Consider the following 17,287-nt stretch of genomic DNA (forward strand, 5'->3'; position numbering starts at 1 on the left):
CTGTTTAAATTTTTCACCCACAAGTTTTATTAACCGTAACAAAAAATTCAGTAAAATTCTTATTGAAAAGGTCAAAATACATAGAGACATGTAAACTCCTGATCAACATATGAAATGCCCTCAGACGAACTCCAGGGACACCAGACACGCTCCTGCGTGTGGGGGTGCTGTATGGGACATACTCAGCACATATTAAGTACCTAGTAAACAGCACCAATCACCCACAACGGTGCCTGGGCTCAGTGTGCCCCGCTGTTCCAAAGGCTGAGGCCAGGGCAGCCAGGGCAGCCAGGGGTCAGAACCCTCGGACCCACACCTGGGCTCAGAGTCCCCATCTGTGCCTCCCTGGAGTCTCACCTTGGATTTCTCCTCATCTTCAAAGATCACATTCTTGGGCCGTGGAGGAGGAAGGGGAAAGGTGGTGTCATCTGGAAGCTTGGGGTCGGACTTCACAATCCCTGGATGAGATGAGTGTCAGAAAGGCTGTCAATATGTCCCGGGCCAGGAGGAGGAGGTGACATGGGATGGGGGCAGGCAAGGGTAGGACAGAAAAGGAAGGTCAGTCTTTCACCAGCATGCTGGCTCTGGACTCTGGGTGGCCTGGGCCTGCTCCTGACTGCATCAACTGGCCTGGGGGAGATGGTTTGGGGGACAGGTATTTTGAGGCCACTCCCTGGAAACCACTCTTTGAGGGTAAGCTTGATTCGAACCCACCTTCTTTCCACCCAATCTAGCCTCAGGCAGAGCACAGAAGGCCCCACTAGCTGTATGTTCTAGTTAAAGGAGTTAAAGGACAGACCCATGACCTTGCTGGCTCAGAAGACCCCGAAGCTGTTAGAGCCCCAGCTCATGGTGGCGGAGAGGGGGCAGGCCCTGATCACCCCCACCTTCTATGTGCCTGACTCACCCTGCTTTTTTAGCATCTGGTAAGCCTCTGCGATTTTCACCTCCTCGGGCAGGCCCACTGTCCAGCTGTAGAGGAGCTCCAAGATCTTGTTCTTCACCTTCTCTGATGTCCGAGAGCCCAGATACTTCAGGGACACAGTGGGGAGGCTCACTTCAGCCTCAAGCCCTGTCCACACCTTACTGCCTCCCCAGGACTCCCTGGGAAGCCCTCTGGCCTATGGGGTCCTCACTGCCCCACCCAAGCAGCCTGGGATAGACTGAGTTCACCTGCCACCCCTGCCACTTAGCTGTGTCAGCCCTCAGTATGTTTCCCCACCTGTTGGGTGGCACTCTGGCGAGGATGCAGAACTGACATGAGAGACAGGCCTGCTCGCAGTCAACTCTGGGGACTGAGCTTTGACATCCCAGGAAGGAGGAGCCAGAGGGCTCCAGGCTGCCCAGGGAGGGACAAGTGTGGGACTAGGAGGCCCTGGGCCCACTCCCCATCTCCCAGCAGCAAACTGAGCTGGGGAAAGTGGCTCTCACACCAGAGTCCCCTCTTGGGAGGAGAACGGGAGGCCATCTGGGTCATTCAGTAGCTCTGGTTAAAGGATGGGTCTGGGAAAGGAAGGGCTAAGGGCGTGGGCCGACACTCAAAGAGCTTAAGAAATCATGGTTGGCTGGGTGGGGTGGCTCATGCCTTTGGGAGGCTGCACTTAATCCCAGTACTCTGGGAGGCTGAGGTGGGCTGATCACCTGAGGTCAGGAGTTCGAGACCAGCCTGGCCAACATGGTGAAACTCCGTCTCTAAAAATACAAAAAATTAGCCGAGCATGGTGGTACATGCCTGTAATCCAAGCTACTCAGGAGGCTGAGGCAGGAGAATTGCTTGATCCCAGGAGGCAGAAGTTGCGGTCAGCAGAGATTATGCCATTGCACTCCAGCCTGAGTGACAGAGCAAGACTCTGGACTCTGTCTCAAAAAAAAAAAAAAAGTCCACAGTCTATAGAAAAACTCCTCAGGCCGAAGACCAGAGCTGGGGATGGGCCATCCGGAGCCAGCAGGCTCCATCACTCGGGTCTGTGGCCTTGGATGCCAAGGCCCAAAGAGGCTGCTCTTGCATGGTGGGAACAGGGAAACCTGCCAGAGACCTGGTAGGGTGCTGCGGCCAGGTCCACAGCGAATGATCTCAGGCCAGGGATCACTGACACATCCAGCCATCTGTCAGCTGCATGAATTCCCTGGAATCATTTTTCCCTAAGCACTGGGCAGTTCCACGGCTGCCCTACCCCTGGCCAGCCTGAAAACACTCCTCCCTGAGACCCCAGGCTGGCCCAGAATGGGTATGAGGGGACTGTGAGGAGGGAGCTGTTTGTGCTGGGTTTGAGTTCTAGTGGGGGGCTGAAGGGGCACCGCAGCAGGAGGTTCCCTAGAAAGCGGCAGTCGCTCCATGCCCTCTTTCCTCTCCCCATGTCCGACAAGGCAGGTCTGAGCTCGGACTGGGAGCACCAACCTTGGGAGACACGACCTTGATGAGCTCATTGAGAAAGCGGAACTTGCCCACTTCGTCGTGGAACCGCTTGCCACAGCTCTTCATGCAGGTCTCCAGCACCTGTGCAGGGAGGGGTGGGAGGGGACACCCAGGAAGCATCAGAGGCGGCGGCCTCCCTCCCACGCCTTGGCCAGGGCCCAGAAGCCCATGGTGGACATTTAGAAGGCAGAGAATGGCCTGTGAGGATGGAAGATTCCGAGTCACAGAGGCCTCTGGGGCTGGTCATCACTCCCTGGGGGACAGGGTCAGGCCCTACAGTGCACAGCAATGCCCAACCTGTAGGAATGCTCTAGGCCCCTCCATAGCTTAGGCCCCGCATCTGAGTACCAGCTGCACTTTATTTTCTTACTGTCTTTCCTTTTTTTTTTTAAAAAAAAAAAAAACATATATAGGCCAGGCACGGTGGCTCACACCTGTAATCCCAGCACTTTGGGAGGCTCAAGTGGGTGGAACATGAGGTCAGGAGATGGAGTTAGTTTAGTTTCACTAACTAACGTGGTGAAACCCGGTCTCTACTAAAAATACAAAAAAAAAAAAAACCCAAAAAACAAAACCATTAGCTGGGCATGGTGGTACTCGCCTGTAGTCCCAGCTACTTGGGAGGCTGAGGCAGAAGAATCGCTTGAACCCAGGAGGTAGAGGCTGCAGTGAGCCAAGATCGCACCACTGCAATCCAGCCTAGGCGACAGAGAGAGACTCTGTCTCAAAAAAAAGAAAAAAAAAATATATAGACAACATCTACCTTGGCCGTATCCTAAGCTGTATCTATGAAATCACAGACTCATTATACTCGAGAAAAAAATGTGAAAACAAATATATAATAATAGGCTGAGTGCAGTGGCTCATGCCTGTAATCCCAGTACTTTGGGAGGCTGAGGCAGGTGGATCACCTGAGGTCAGGAGTTCGAGACCAGCCTGGCCAATGTGGTGAAACTGTATCTCTACTAAAAATACAAAATTAGCTGGGCATGGAGGCAGGTGCCTGTAATCACAGCTACTTGGGAGGCTGAGGCAGGAAAATCACTTGAACCCGAGTGGCAGAGGTTGCAGTGGGCCAAGACTGTGCCATTGCACTCCAGTCTGGGTGACAGAGCGAAGACTCCATCTAATAAAACATGTAATAATAATAATGATGGGCCGGGCGCAGTGGCTCAAGCCTGTAATCTCAGCACTTTGGGAGGCCGAGGCGGGTGGATCACGAGGTCAAGAGATCGAGATCATCCTGGTCAACATGGTGAAACCCCGTCTCTACTTAAAAAAAATACAAAACATTATCTGGGCATGGTGGCGCGTGCCTGTAATCCCACCTACTCAGGAGGTTGAGGCAGGAGAATTGCCTGAACCCAGGAGGCGGAGGTTGCGGTGAGCCGAGATCGCGCCATTGCACTCCAGCCTGGGTAACAAGAGCGAAACTCCGTCTCAAAAAAATAAAAGACAGGGCTCACTCTTGTCTGGGCCAGAGTGCAGTGGCACAATCACAGCTCATGCAGCCTTGAACTCCTTGCCTCAAGTGAGCCTCCCCACCTTGGTCTCCCAAAGTGCTGAAATTACAGGTATAAGCCACTGCACCCAGCTAAATACCTAAATATTAAAAGAGAAACTGTTTCTCTGCCACTACTTAAAATCAGCTTTGCTCTTGGTGGGTTTGTATGTGGCCCATGTTGGGGCCACAGACAGTACACCCTTCTCCTCTGCTATTGAACAGATGCAAAGCCTCAGGCCTAAGCCCAGGCACCATCCCTCCGTTCTTTAAACATGCAGATCCTGCATGCGGTACTCCAGGAGTGTAGCCTCGGCAGGTCTGGGCAGGGCCCCGATTCAGTGTGTTGAACATGTTTCCTGCTCGCAGCCAATGTGCAGCTGGGGCAAGGACCCCCCTGGACCAGGACGACCCTGGGGCCTTCCCCCAGCAAGAGGCCTACGTGTATGGATGCTGGGGTGGGAGGCCAGCCCGCTGGCTGTGGTGGGACCCTTAGGGCAGGTCTGGACCTCCGTCCTGGGCCATCTTAGCACAGTTCTCTTGGGCTCTGAAGAGCCTTATGGACCCCAAGAACCTCCGTCTTGGGCTCCCTTGCTGTCATCACATGGCAGGGGACGGAGAGCAGCCTCTCCCCTTCTTACCGTCAGGGCCTGGATTGCCTCCCACTCCTGTGGGGACTGGATCTTGTGGGCCAACAGCCGGGTGGCGAGCGGAGGCCTGGGTGGGAGAACAACACGGAGTCACCGTGGAGTCCCAGTCACCCTAGGGGAGGGCCACCACCCCCAGCCCACAGAACTGCAGCCCTCCAAGGCTTCTGTGGGCATATGCAAAGGCCCAGCTCCCTCTCAAATCAGATGCGGCCTGGGATTGTGGCAGGGCAGGGCCAGGCAGCGAGTGCAGGCAGGGACCTTCAAAAGGTGTGAGCTCAGCCCCTGGGCTGGCTTGACTACAAACTCCGATGTGTCACGTCCTTGGCTTGGCATGCCATAGAGACAGCTACAATATGCCACGAGAGACGGGCAGACACAGTTCCCTGGAACTCAAGGTGGCAAAGAATGTTCTGCTGTGGCAAATCAGAGCAGCTTCATGGTGGAGATGGTGATATCATCTACCAAACTGTAAAAGGCCCGTCACCAGTGACAGTAACAGCTCACACATGCTGAACACTGGTCACGTGTGAGGAGCCGCCTGGGCACTTTCCTGCCCAAGCTGCATAAGGCAGGCAGCACCACCATTCCTGCTTCACCGTGGGAAGTTCCTTCAACTGAGAAGAATCTGAGGCTCAGAGCAACCACTTACCTAAGGTTACTCAGCTTAAGAGAGTGGATGGGACCCGCACCCAAGCAGCATGACTCCAAAGCACACACACCACTGTCTGTGGTTCCCAAACTTTAGTATCACCTGGGGAGCCCACTAAGAATGTCTACTCCTGGCTGGGTGCAGTGGCTCACACCTGTAATCCCAGCACTTTGGGAGGCTGTGGCGGGCGGATCGCCTGAGGTCAGGACCATGCCTCTAGTGAAAATACAAAAATGAGCCAGGTGTGGTGGTGGGTGCTTGTAATCCCAGCTATTTGGGAGGCTGAGGCAGGAGAATTGCTGTACCTGGGAGGTGGAGGTTGCAATGAGCCAAGATTGTGCCAATGTACTCCAGCCTGGGCAACAGAGTGAGACTACATCTCAAAAAACAAAAACCAAAACAGAATGTACATTCCTGACAAGCATTCTAGGTGATTCTTTGTTTTGTTTTGATGAAGTCTCACTCTGTTTCCCAGACTGAAGGGCAGTGGCCCAAATCTCGGCTCACTGCAATCTCTGCTTCTTGGGTTCAAGGAATTCTCCTGCCTCAGCCTCTCGAGTAGCTGGGACTACAGGCACATGCCATCATACCCAGCTAATTTTTTTTTTCTTTTCTGAGACAGAGTCTAGCTCTGTCGCCCAGGATGGAGTGCAGTGGCGCGATCTCAGCTCACCGCAACCTCCGCCTTCTGGGTTCAAGTGATTTTCCTGCCTCAGCCTCCCGAGTATCTGGGACTACAGGTGCCGCCATGCCTGCTGATTTTTTGTATTTGTAGTAGAGACATGGTTTCACTGTGTTGGCCAGGACGGTCTCCCATCTCCTGACCTCATGATCTGCCCTCCTCGGCCTCCCGAAGTGCTGGGATTACAGGCGTGAGCCACTGAGCCTGGTCTGTGCCCAGCTAATTTTTGCATTTTTAGTACAGGGTGTCACCACACTGGCCAGGCTGGTTTCAAACTCCTGACCTCTGGTAATCCGCCGCCTCAACCTCCCAAAGTGCTGGGATGACAGGCATGAGCCACTGTGCCCAGCCAACATTCTAGGTGATTCTAACACAGGTAGCTCTGGTTCTTCCTGGAGCAAAGGGCGCTAGCCTCCTCCCGGTTGGGGAACACGTGGGTCTCCCTCTGGGTGGTCCTTCCCCACAAGGCACTGGCTGCGGTCTGGCAGGTCTGGGTTTTATCAAGCTCAGGACTAGCATTTTCTCTCTGTGAGATTTGGGGGCAGATCTGAGTCCCCTGAGCCTTGACTTCTTTACCTGTTAAATGAATCCAGCAAGGCCCACCACGCCAGACAGCGACACACAAGCAGTATTCAGTACCAAGTCCCCAGTCCTCCGCTTTGTGACTATGCTAAGAATGAAAACTGGGTCTCCACCCACCCAGGCCACGCTGTACCCGAGACTGGGGTCTGGAGAGTGCCCAGCAGGTGCAAACAAGTGGGGCTGGCCACCTACCCCTCCAAGTCCTCATTGAGCTGCTCACAGAAGCCGTTGATGCTGGCCCAGTCGAGCTCCTTGTTCAGAGGGTTCGTGGCTCTGTCTGGAAAAGGAGAGCGGGGGTCACTGTGGCCCAGCAGTGGGATCCCCGCTTTTCCACTCCTGACTCTGGCAGAGGTGTGGTCAGGAGTGGGAGAGGAGTGTGACTGAGCACGCAGGAAAGCTCTCCCCTTGCCTTCGTGCCCCGACAGCCTCAAGACCTGAGCGTGGGTGTGAACGAACAGAGCAGCTGCCCTCCAAACACTTTACAGACTACAGTCGGGGTCCTTCCCTTCCTCTCCACTCCCCCACCCCTGCAGCTGGACCCCGCATGCCAGCCCCACCTCCTCTGATTTGGTTGAGTACAGTGTCCCCACCATTCTCATGGAATTGGAATTTATGCTCAGAGGAGATCCAGAAGTAAGGGAGAAAACATCATGGTCCTGCGCTAAAGGAACTGTGGGGACCCACGGGAAGCTAGGTGACAAGTGTGACAGAGGGACGCCAAGGAGCTGTGGAAACCGGGAGGAGGGGACTCAGTTCAGTTTGGGGCCAGGGAGGCTGCCTGGAAGAGGCAACACGCAAGCAGGGACCAGGAGGACTCACTCAAGCTGGAGCTGGTCCACCTGTGACCCCGCTCGTGGCTGCATGGCCAGGAAAGATGCGGCTAACCGCAGAAGGCAGAGCATGAGGGGACTCAGTAAGGACTGAGTTTTACCTCCTGCCAGGTTCAAAAAGCCCTCGTTCCCTTGGAAGTGTCCCTTTCCCTAATCCTCTCCTCCTGCCCAGGGTAGCAGTGCCGGTCAGTTCTCTCTTCTGTGTCCCCCAGCTGGCTATGACACTGAACCGCAGCCACTCCTGTCCAAACCTGTCTCCCCTCGGCAAATGAATGAATGCATGAGCAGTCTGCTGCAGGCAGGCAGGGGTGAGGTTCTGGGGAAGTCTGAATCCAGAAATGGGCAGTGGCCAAAAAAAGAGGGCAGACATGGCCGGGCGCGGTGGCTCAAGCCTGTAATCCCAGCACTTTGGGAGGCCGAGGCGGGTGGATCACGAGGTCAAGAGATCGAGACCATCCTGGCCAACATGGTGAAACCCCGTCTCCACCAAAAATACCAAAAATTAGCTGGGCATGGTGGCGCGTGCCTGTAATCCCAGCTACTCACGAGGCTGAGGCAGGAGAATTGCCTGAACCCAGGAGGCGGAGGTTGCGGTGAGCCGAGATCGTGCCATTGCACTCCAGCCTGGGTAACAAGAGCGAAACTCCATCTCAAAAAAAAAAAAAAAAAAAAAAAAAAAAAGAGCTCCAAGAAGTGGGTGGTAAACATGACCAGACAGTTACCCCTTTAGCCCCCAATACTGGTTAAACGACAATCTAGGTTACATGCTTCCCTTAACCTCTATTTCCCCAACTTGTAAAGCTGAAGTGAAATATGTTGGCGTTTCAGGCTGGTCACAAACTCCTGACCTCAAATATCTTCCCACCTCAGCCTCCCAAAGTGCTGGGAATACAGGTATGAGCGACCGCGTCCAACTGAAATGTAGATTTTGGATGACAAAATACTTTTTGCATGGGAAGGCCACGGGGGCAGCCAGAGCCCCATCTTCATTTCTCCACAGCTGGCCTCTCAGCGTCACCCCTTCCCAGCCAGTTCCACCCAAGCCTGAGCACCGAGCTGAGGGTGTGGAAGGACCCAGTCCAGGCGGTAGAACAGAGAAGGATCTGTGGACAGGAGGCTGGGGACTGACTCAGCCTGTGGTGCCTTCCCTGGACCATACGTCGTGGCAGGGGCCCAAAGCCCTGGAATTCCAGTGGCTGGCGGCCATTCATCCAACTCAGATTTAAGTATTCTGGGTGCTGGGGCTCCAGCAGCGAACAAAGTCCCAGCCCTCCTGAAGCTCACTGCCCAGCAAGAGAAACAATGAATATTCGAATTAACAAACCCAGTGTACTGCAGCAGGTTTCGAAATGTTACAGAGCAAAGAAGACAGGAGAAGTGCAGAAAGCCTGGGGGTGGGGGGCTGCTCTCTGGGAAGGCTTTCAGAGCCCTGGGGAGACGCTCTGTGGGAGGGCTCCCAGAGGTAATGCTGAGATCAGAAGGACAAATGTTCTCTCTGGGTCTAGATCTCTATTACAGGAGCCCCAGAAGACTCTCCAGTCCCTCAGAGAAATGAAGCCCCTGTTGACCTCCTGGGATACCATGAATATGACCCTTCCCACCCCAGGGGTAAGGGTAACTGTCTACTCTGCCTCCGAGTCCCCAAACAAAGCCTGGGGAACACCAGCCTAAAGTGAGAATCACTGCCCATTCAATGACATCCAGCTGGAAGACCCTAAAACAGGAAGTCCCTTCAAGTGTCAAAGACAGGTGAGTCACGGTGAGGTCAGAGCAGCTGATTCTGGACCGATCCTGGGTCAGAGACACCAGTGAAGAGGAAGCGCGTGCATCATGAGACATCATGTTTCTCTCCCTGCATCTGGCTTAAAGCCAGGGCCTCCAGGTCCAAGATCTGACTGACCTCCTTGGCCCTTGGCCCCTGACCCTCAGCCTTCTTAATTCTACCAGAGGGATATGCTTTCTAGCAGGCAGCTGGGGAGAACACTGAGAGAGGGAGGGAGGTGTTTCACAACAGGGTAAGACTCCATCCTGTCACTCCACAGTGCTGGCAATAACAGCAGTTACCTCAACAGCCCGGACGCCTGTAAACTTAGCACTTTGGGAGGCCAACATGGGCAGATCACCTGAGGTCAGGAGTTAAGGATCAGCCTGGCCACCATGGTGAAACCCCGTCTCTAATAAAAATACAAAAATTAGCTGGGTGTGGTGGCGCGTGCCTGTAATCCCAGCTACTCAGGAGGCTGAGGCAGGAGGATTGCTTGAACCTGGGAGGTGGAGGTCGCAGTGAGCCGAGATCGTGCCATTGCACTCCAGCCTGGGTAACAAGAGCGAAACTGTGTCTCAAAAGAAAAAAAAAAAAAAGAAAAAGAAGCTACCCTTTACCTCCACCCTCCGCAAAGGAAGAGGGAAGATCTTAAAATTCTGCAAGTACACACAGGGGAAGGAAAAGAGAAAACCCCAGCCCCAATGTATCAGGGCCCAGCCAAACCCACGTGTCTCTAACTTCTGCCTGCTTTTAGACTCTCTGGACTCTCAGAAAACCGCCACTGGTGCTAAACCTGAGAATGTTTTTTACAACCCACAGCTCAAGTCTTGTGTCCGAGATCAGTCAGCCCCAGTTGCTGCTGAGACCCAGGTGGACACTTGGGGCGTTCACGACAGTCCAGGGCTGCTGAGTGCCCCTTTTCCACCCCCTTCCCCTCTGCTGGCCAGAATGACTCTCAAACAGCCCTGGAGATGATGTGGTTCTGGGGCCAACCTCATGGTTCAACTCTGCTCAAGCCTGGCTTAAAAGGGGCCAGCCATGACCTCAAACCACGCTGCTGGTGTGCCCGGGTCCAAGAAGCTTCTCTGAGGCCCTGGCAACGACGGGGCTCTAACAGCAGTTAAAACCTTGGGAAGAGCCTACACTAGACCAGGGAGAAGCCAGCCACGGTTTTCAGGGGCAGGGTCCAGGAGCAGGGCTGTGAGAGCGGAGGATCATCAGGGCTGTGGGTTAAGGAGCTCAAGTGGAGGGTTTGGGGCTAGGAAGCCTAAGCAATACGAAGCTGTGTCTGAGGAGAAATAAGAAAAAAAAAAAAAAAAAAAAAAAAAAGGGATGCAGAGGCCTTTGAAGGAAGTTCAGCAAGAGCTGGGAAAGGCATCTTGGAGGCCGAGGGTAGTGACAGGGTGCTTGGAATTAATAACACTTCTGGAGTGTAAGACCAGACCTTCCCAAGCCTGTAGGGTGCGGGGGTTTCTCACTGTGTGGCCAGAGACCGGGAGCGGGTGGCGGGAGCAATCATATGGGGCAGTGGGTCTTCCCTTCCTGGACGGGGTCATGAGCAGATGTGAGTAGCTGTGGGCACCAGGAACGCCCTGCAGGGCCAGAGAGTGGAGGATTCCGGGCCTGAGAATAGCAGGGTCCCTCCCTCCCGGGTATGAGATGCTACCCCGGGGGCCGCTACTCCGTGGAGCAACGTGAGCCTGGGGGGTTGGCGGCTGCTCTCTCCTTCCCGGGGGTTCCTAACGCAGCTCACTCCCCCTCCCAGGGGTCACGGCCCAGGGACGGGATGGGTGGGCGGCGCCAGCTCCCACCGCCGGGCCGCGCAACAGCAGGGGTCCTCCATAGCTACAGGGTCTGAGGGGCCGACTCAGGACACCGCCCCTCCCGGGCCGGGGGCGGGGCGTGAGGAGGGGGCGCCCCGTACCCCGCCCCCGCCGGGAAGGGGACCGCCTAGTGCCCCCGGTTCCGGTTCCGGTCCGGCCCGCGCCCCTCCCGGACACTCACTGATTCGCGCCTCCAGAGTCTCCGGCTCCATCGCGGGCTCCATCCGCCACGGGCCCCCAGCCTCGGCACCGCCCCCCCGCCCCCTGCAGCTCTCGCGGGACCTCCTGGGCACCGCCCTCCGCCGATTAAAGGGGCAACGTCGGCCCCGACGCGCGGAAGCCGCGCCCGGGCGCGCTCGGCACCATGGAGACGTCGACGAGCTCGCCTAGAGCGTCACCTACTTGCCCAACCCCTCCCTCAAGCGGAGTCTACGTCGCAGCCGGGACCGGCCGCCTGCCTTCTCGTTCCCGGCGCTCAGGCGGTAGAGGAAGTGGAGAGACTGGAGGCTAAGGGCAGCACCATGGAAACCCCAAGGGACGCTCTAACTCGTTCTGCGTCACGGAGTTGTCTGTGACCGCCTCCGGAAGAGAGCTTTGCGGCCATGTTGCTGAGGGGCTCTGAGGTCAGTTCCGGAGCCTTGAGCGGGTACTTCCGCTTACAGGCGAACGTGGGAGAATCCCTTAAAAGGGCGATAAGGTGCATTGGTCGCTGTGAAAATGACGAAAATAAGTCCGTTTCTTTTCTTTTCTTTCTTTCTTTCTTTTTTTTTTTGAGATGGAGCCTTGCTCTGCCACCCAGGCTGTAGTGCAATGGCGCGATCTGGGCTCACTGCAACCTCTGCCTCCCAGGTTCAGGCGATTCTCTGCTTGAGCCTCCTGAGTAGATGGGATTACAGACGCCCACCACCACGCCCGGCTAAGTCGGTTTCTTGAGTGCTTACAGTATTCTGTGCGTTGTCCTAAGCACTATTGGCAGTTAATCCGTTTACTCTTGTCTCCTTACAACAAACCCACCAGGTAATTAGTCAGCCTGAGGCCGCTCAAGTGGCATATCCTGAACCCTGTACTGACCGTTTCTTCCATTCGTTAATGAACTCTTTGCATTTGCTTTGCTCTGTAATGGGCACAGGAGGAGAAAGACAAGACCAGATATTTATTACAGTGTGATAGGGGAAGCCCGCCAGGTAGTGGGAGCACAGGAGAGGCTTCCTCCTCCAAACTGGAGTGGGGTGGGTGGGGGTGTTGTCAGGGGAGGAGTCGTGTCAGGGGAGGTTTCACAGAAAGTGATACTGTCTGGCTGAAAGTCAGTTGGATTTCTCCGCGTAGAGCTTGTGCGAAAAGATATTCAGGGAGGAAAGGAAGGATGAGTCCAGGGAATTTGAAGTATTTCAATGCGGCTCCCGGAGGGTATTTGCAGGAGATGCCTTGGAATTAGGCTGGGGCAAGATCACCAGGTCAATGTTTATTTTCTTTTTTCTTGTAAGCTGCGTTGGAGGTGTCATTACAGTTTAACGGATGGTAGCAAAGTCAGGCTTTTGTTGCAGAAAAGTCCCGGCAGCAGTGGGAAGATGATACCGGTGAGCGCCAGACCGTAATCGGGGAGGACAGTACAAACAGACCTCCTAAGCTGGGCACTTTTTCTCCTATATCTTCCTCCATCCAAGACGTCCCTCACCCTGTGACGTCACGACCTGGCGACGCCGGGTCCCCGACTCACCTGGGTCGATCGCGCTCCGTCCGTCGCCCCCTCGCGGCCGGCTGGGAAACCGGCCCGTGGCGAGCTCCTGCGGTCCTGTGCTTGGGAGGGTTAAAGCTCGGCTGAGACTAGGGAATCTGGCGAATCCGGTTCTGCCTTGGCGAGTGACCTCGACTCACCTTGCAGAACCGCAGTAATCTCATCCGGGAGATGAGGAGGATGTGCTGGGTCAGTTTTTCCCCTAAACTCAGCCATTCAGCGACTGGGATGCTTTTCTAAATTCTCTCCCGCGGGCCATTGAGGTTATACAGGAAAGTGATATGTACATTTATTGCATTCCTCGACAAAAGCTGAAACACAGTGTATACTTATAGCTTTTTGTGTCTTTTATTACTGAAATGTTTCGTGAACCTTCTACAATCCCCCTCCAAGAAAGGATTGCGTGTTCTGCCCGTATCTCTCCTCCAAGTTTGCAAGTACGCCTACCTCCCAGCTCCTCTTCCCCAACCCCAGCCCTCCCTCACCAACGTTTCCAGTATTGGGGGAGTTTCCTAGGTAAGAGCTGAGGTGTTGAATCCTTAGAGGTCAGCATGGCTCAGTTGATTGTAGCTGAGCTTTACCTGCCCTTCTCAGGGGTTCCTCAAGTCTCTCAGGCCTGAAGCCGTAAGTGGGGAGCTGGGGTCAAGTTCTGCTTTATTTCTAAGGTGCTGCAGGCTCTGCCGTGCTGGTTTTCTCTGGGTGACCACATATGTCAAAGTCCCTTAGAGAGGCTGGGCACGGGGGACTCACAGCTGTAATCGCAACACTTTGGGAGGCTGAGTCAGGAGGATCACTTGAACCCAGGAGTTTGAGATCAGCCTGGGCAACCAGAAAAAAAAAAAAAAAAAAAAAAAAAAATGGCGCTGAGCATGGTGGTACGCACCTATAGTCCCAGCTACTCCATATGGTGGGAGGATCACTTGAGCCCCGGAGATCAAGGCTGCAGTTGGCCAGCCCAGGAATGTCTGCCCAAAGTTAGAGAACCTTAACCTCTGCTGAGTCCACCCCATGCTCCCCAAGCCAACAGTTCCTGTCCGCTCTGGCTCCCCAAGGACGTTAGATTTGAGATGAGCTTATGTAGACTCACTTCAAGATCTAACTACATGGTATGGACCATCTCTGCTGCACAGTGGGACTCTGGTCCTTAGGTTCCTCTGCCCCAGCTCTTCATAATATTAGCCTCTCCCTACTCTAGGTGTTCAAGTATACCAGGCGGGGTCATGTTTGCCAATGACTGAATTGTGTGTCAGCCCAGTGGGGGACAGATAGGGCTGGGGAATGATGAGTCCGAGCAACTCCCTTTTCCCCGCCCCCAGTGCCTTTTCATTGGGTAGGAAGATGTAAATTACAGGGGTGTGGACACTGAGGCCGATGCTATGCCCTTACCCCACTGGCCAGAAGGAAAATAGACATCCTGGATTTCACCAATGGGAAGGCAATATGCAAATACTGCCGTGGGTTAGTTGGCTGGTGGCCCGTTGCTGCTTTTCATTCTTGTGCTCTAGCACTCGGAGTATACAGCATGACTTTGAGGTCGAGGTTACGTAAGAAAGCAATTAATGATTCAGTGCCCACCTTGTGCTGAGTCCTGTGGCAGGAGAGGAGAGGACGTTGTGAGAAATAAGAGAAGCAAGGCCCTCCCCTGGTAGAATTTACATTCAGGTAAACTACTCAGCCCGTAAATGAACAATATATTTTCAGATCGGATGGTGCCACAGAGACAATCAGCCGAGAAGCTGTTGTCTGGCAGGGCTGGCATAAGTACTGTGTGGGTTTATTCAAAGTGCTGCAGAGGAGGGTGAGAGACCCAATTACCCTACAGGTGGCTGAATGAGGGTAAGACTAGAAGGGGCAGTGAATGGAAAATGAGGAGGAATTGCCTCCCAAAGGTGGCTGGGGGGAGATGGTGTTTGCTAAATCAAATCTTTTTATTTATTGTTGAGATGGAGTCTCATTCTGTCCCAGGCTGGAGTGCAGTGGCATGATCTTGTCTCACTGCAACCTCTGCCTCCCAGCTTCAAGCAATTCTCCTGCCTCAGCCTCCCAAATAGCTAGAACTACAGGCACACGCCACCATGCCCAGCTAATTTTGCTTGTTTGTTTATTTATTTATTTTTGAGATGCAATCTCGCTCTTTCACCCAGGCTGGAGTGCAGTGGCACAATCTTGGCTCACTGCAACCTCCACTTCCTGGGTTCCAGCGATTCTCCTGCCTCAGCCTCTCGAGTAGCTGGGATTACAAGCATGCACTACCATGCCCAGCTAACTTTTGTATTTTTAGTAGAGACAAGGTTTCACCGTGTTGCCCAGGCTGGTCTCGAACTCTTGACCTCTGGTGATCCACACACCTGGGACTCTCAAATGGCTGGGATTACAGGCGTGAGCCACCATAGTGTCACTGCTAAATAAAGTCTTTAGAACAGAGGGGAGGATGGCAAGGCTGGAGGGAAGGAAGTGCAGGGCAGGATAGTGCAGCGCTGTGTGACTTTGGGTGAGTCACTTCACCTCCCCAGCCTCGGTTGCTGGAGGGTTAGTAATAACATGTACGCCGGGCGCGGTGGCTCAAGCCTGTAATCCCAGCACTTTGGGAGACCGAGGCGAGTGGATCACGAGGTCAAGAGATGGAGACCGTCCTGGTCAACATGGTGAAACCCCGTCTCTACTAAAAATACAAAAAAAAAATTAGCTGGGCATGGTGGCGCGTGCCTGTAATCCCAACTACTCAGGAGGCTGAGGAAGGAGAATTCCCGGAACCCAGGAGGCGGAGGTTGTGGTGAGCCGAGATCGTGCCATTGCACTCCAGCCTGGGTAACGAGAGAGAAACTCGGTCTCAAAAAAAAAAAAAAAACAACAAAAAAAACCCAAACAAACAAAAAAGAAATAACATGTAGATTACCTAGCACATGGTAGGCACTCTATCAATTCTAAATAGAGAAGCCTCCACCAGTCTGGGCAATATGGTGAGACCCTGTCTCCATATAAAATTTAAAAATTAGTCCAGCATGGTGGTCCCCAGTACTTGAGAGGCGAGGTAGGAAGATGGCTGGACTCAGCAGGTTGAGGCTACAGTGAGCTGTGATTACGCTGCTGCACTCCAGCCTGGGCGACAGAGACAGGCGCTGTCTCAAAAAGAAAAAAAAAAGGCTCCAAATGGTGGCTGCTATTGGTCTATTGGGAGAGGCCCTCAGGTTCATTCCCTCGGTTTAGGGCTTTGGTCTTACCCTTTTGCTTCCCTTCCCCCAAAGCATATACCTTCAAAGCACCTGTCTTCACCTCTCCCCGCCTTGTCCTCCCTGCAGCCTGCACACTGGCACTTTGTCTCCCTGCCTTTCTGCAGGACAAAGACTTCAAGAACAGCAGGAAAGACTTGGATCAGCTCCAAGGAAGGACTTCCTTGTCTTTCAGAGTTGCAGCTGCTGGGGGGAGGGGATCAGAATGCAGTGCTCACAGAGTTAGAGAATTCTGGAGTGGGAAGAAATCTTGGAGATCATCTATCTAGTCCACAGCGTTTTCATCTTTTATGGTAGATACCCAATTTAAGAAATACATTTACATCAGGATGGGATGAATTCAGGTTTTGTGGAGCCTGAAACTTGTAAAAAATTGTGGAACTTCTGAGAAAAAAGGATATAAAATGACTAATGCAAAATTATGTATTTATTTAGAGTGAGAAATAAATTACAGACTTTAAAATGTTGGCAAATACCATAATCATTAAATCAGAACGATAAGATATTTTTACTTAAGCATCTGACATGCCTCTGTGATAGATTTTCTCTACAATCTTGGGCTACATGCTTGTTATGTAGCAATGATTTTATTTTACATTCTATTTCTATTTTTAATTTTTTGAGATAGAGTCTCACTGTGTCACCCAGGCTGGAGTGCAGTGGCATTGACCTCAGCTCACTGCAACCTCTGGTTCCTGGGTTCAAGTGATTCTCCTGCCTCAGCCACCCAAGTAGCTGGAACTATAGGCATGTGCCACCATGCCTGGCTAATTTTTGCATTTTTGGTAGAGGTGGGGGTTTCACCATGTTGGCCTGGCTGGTCTCGAACTCTTGACCTTGGGTGATCCACCCACCTCAGCCTTCCAAAGTGCTGAGATTTAAGGCATGAGTCACCACACCCAGCCCTGTTTTTTTGTATTTTTAGGAGAGACCAGGTTTCACCATGTTGGCCAGGCTGGTTTCGAACTCCTGGCCTCAAGTTATCTGCCCGCCCTGGCCTCCCAAAGTGCTGGAATTACAGGATGACCCACCATACCTGGACTCTATTTTTATTTTTTTAGAGATGGGTTCTTACTTTGTCATCCAGGCTGGAGTACAGTGTCATGATCATAGTTCACTGCAGCCTTGAACTTCTTGGCCCAAGGAATCCTCCTGCCTCAGCCTCCCCAGTAGCTGGGACTGCAGACATGTACCACCATTCCCAGCTTATATTTTCTTTCTTTCTTTCTTTTTTTTAAGAGGGAGTCTGGCTCCATCGCCCAGGCTGGAGTGCAGTGGCACAATGTAGACTCACTGCAACCTCCATCTCCCAGGTTCAGGCGATTCTCCTGCCTCACACTCCTGAGTAGCTTGTATTACAGGTGTGTGCCACCATACCTGGGTATATATTTTCTTTTTTTTGAGATAGAGTCTCTGTCGCCCAG

General features: G+C 53.4%; 2 protein-coding genes across 5 annotated transcripts in view; one reads left to right on the forward strand and one right to left on the reverse strand.

Moving 5' to 3' along the window:
• Nucleotides 1-11,152, reverse strand: part of GGA1 (golgi associated, gamma adaptin ear containing, ARF binding protein 1) — a 28,044-nt gene extending 16,892 nt beyond the window's left edge. For all 3 annotated transcript variants that reach the window (XM_074390918.1, XM_003932883.4, XM_010343487.3), the window contains exons 1-6: nucleotides 11,080-11,152; nucleotides 6,673-6,757; nucleotides 4,559-4,634; nucleotides 2,399-2,497; nucleotides 908-1,031; nucleotides 358-458 (exon numbers count right to left, since the gene is read on the reverse strand). In XM_074390918.1, the coding sequence (XP_074247019.1) occupies nucleotides 358-458; nucleotides 908-1,031; nucleotides 2,399-2,497; nucleotides 4,559-4,634; nucleotides 6,673-6,757; nucleotides 11,080-11,122 (528 nt within the window). In that variant the 5' untranslated portion in view covers nucleotides 11,123-11,152. The remainder of the gene's footprint in view (nucleotides 1-357; nucleotides 459-907; nucleotides 1,032-2,398; nucleotides 2,498-4,558; nucleotides 4,635-6,672; nucleotides 6,758-11,079) is intronic.
• A 285-nt stretch (nucleotides 11,153-11,437) lies between these two features.
• LGALS2 (galectin 2) overlaps nucleotides 11,438-17,287 on the forward strand; it is a 31,867-nt gene continuing 26,017 nt past the window's right edge. Inside the window, exon 1 of one of the 2 annotated variants that reach the window (XM_039463029.2) lies at nucleotides 11,438-11,521. In XM_039463029.2, coding sequence (XP_039318963.2) covers nucleotides 11,501-11,521 — 21 coding nt within the window. In that variant the 5' untranslated portion in view covers nucleotides 11,438-11,500. Of the gene's footprint in view, nucleotides 11,522-12,149; nucleotides 14,296-17,287 lie in introns of those variants that run through there. The other variant, XM_074390919.1, reaches the window with a different exon arrangement.

This window comes from Saimiri boliviensis, chromosome 21, assembly GCF_048565385.1.
Source record: "Saimiri boliviensis isolate mSaiBol1 chromosome 21, mSaiBol1.pri, whole genome shotgun sequence".
Classification (NCBI taxonomy): Eukaryota; Metazoa; Chordata; class Mammalia; order Primates; family Cebidae; genus Saimiri; species Saimiri boliviensis.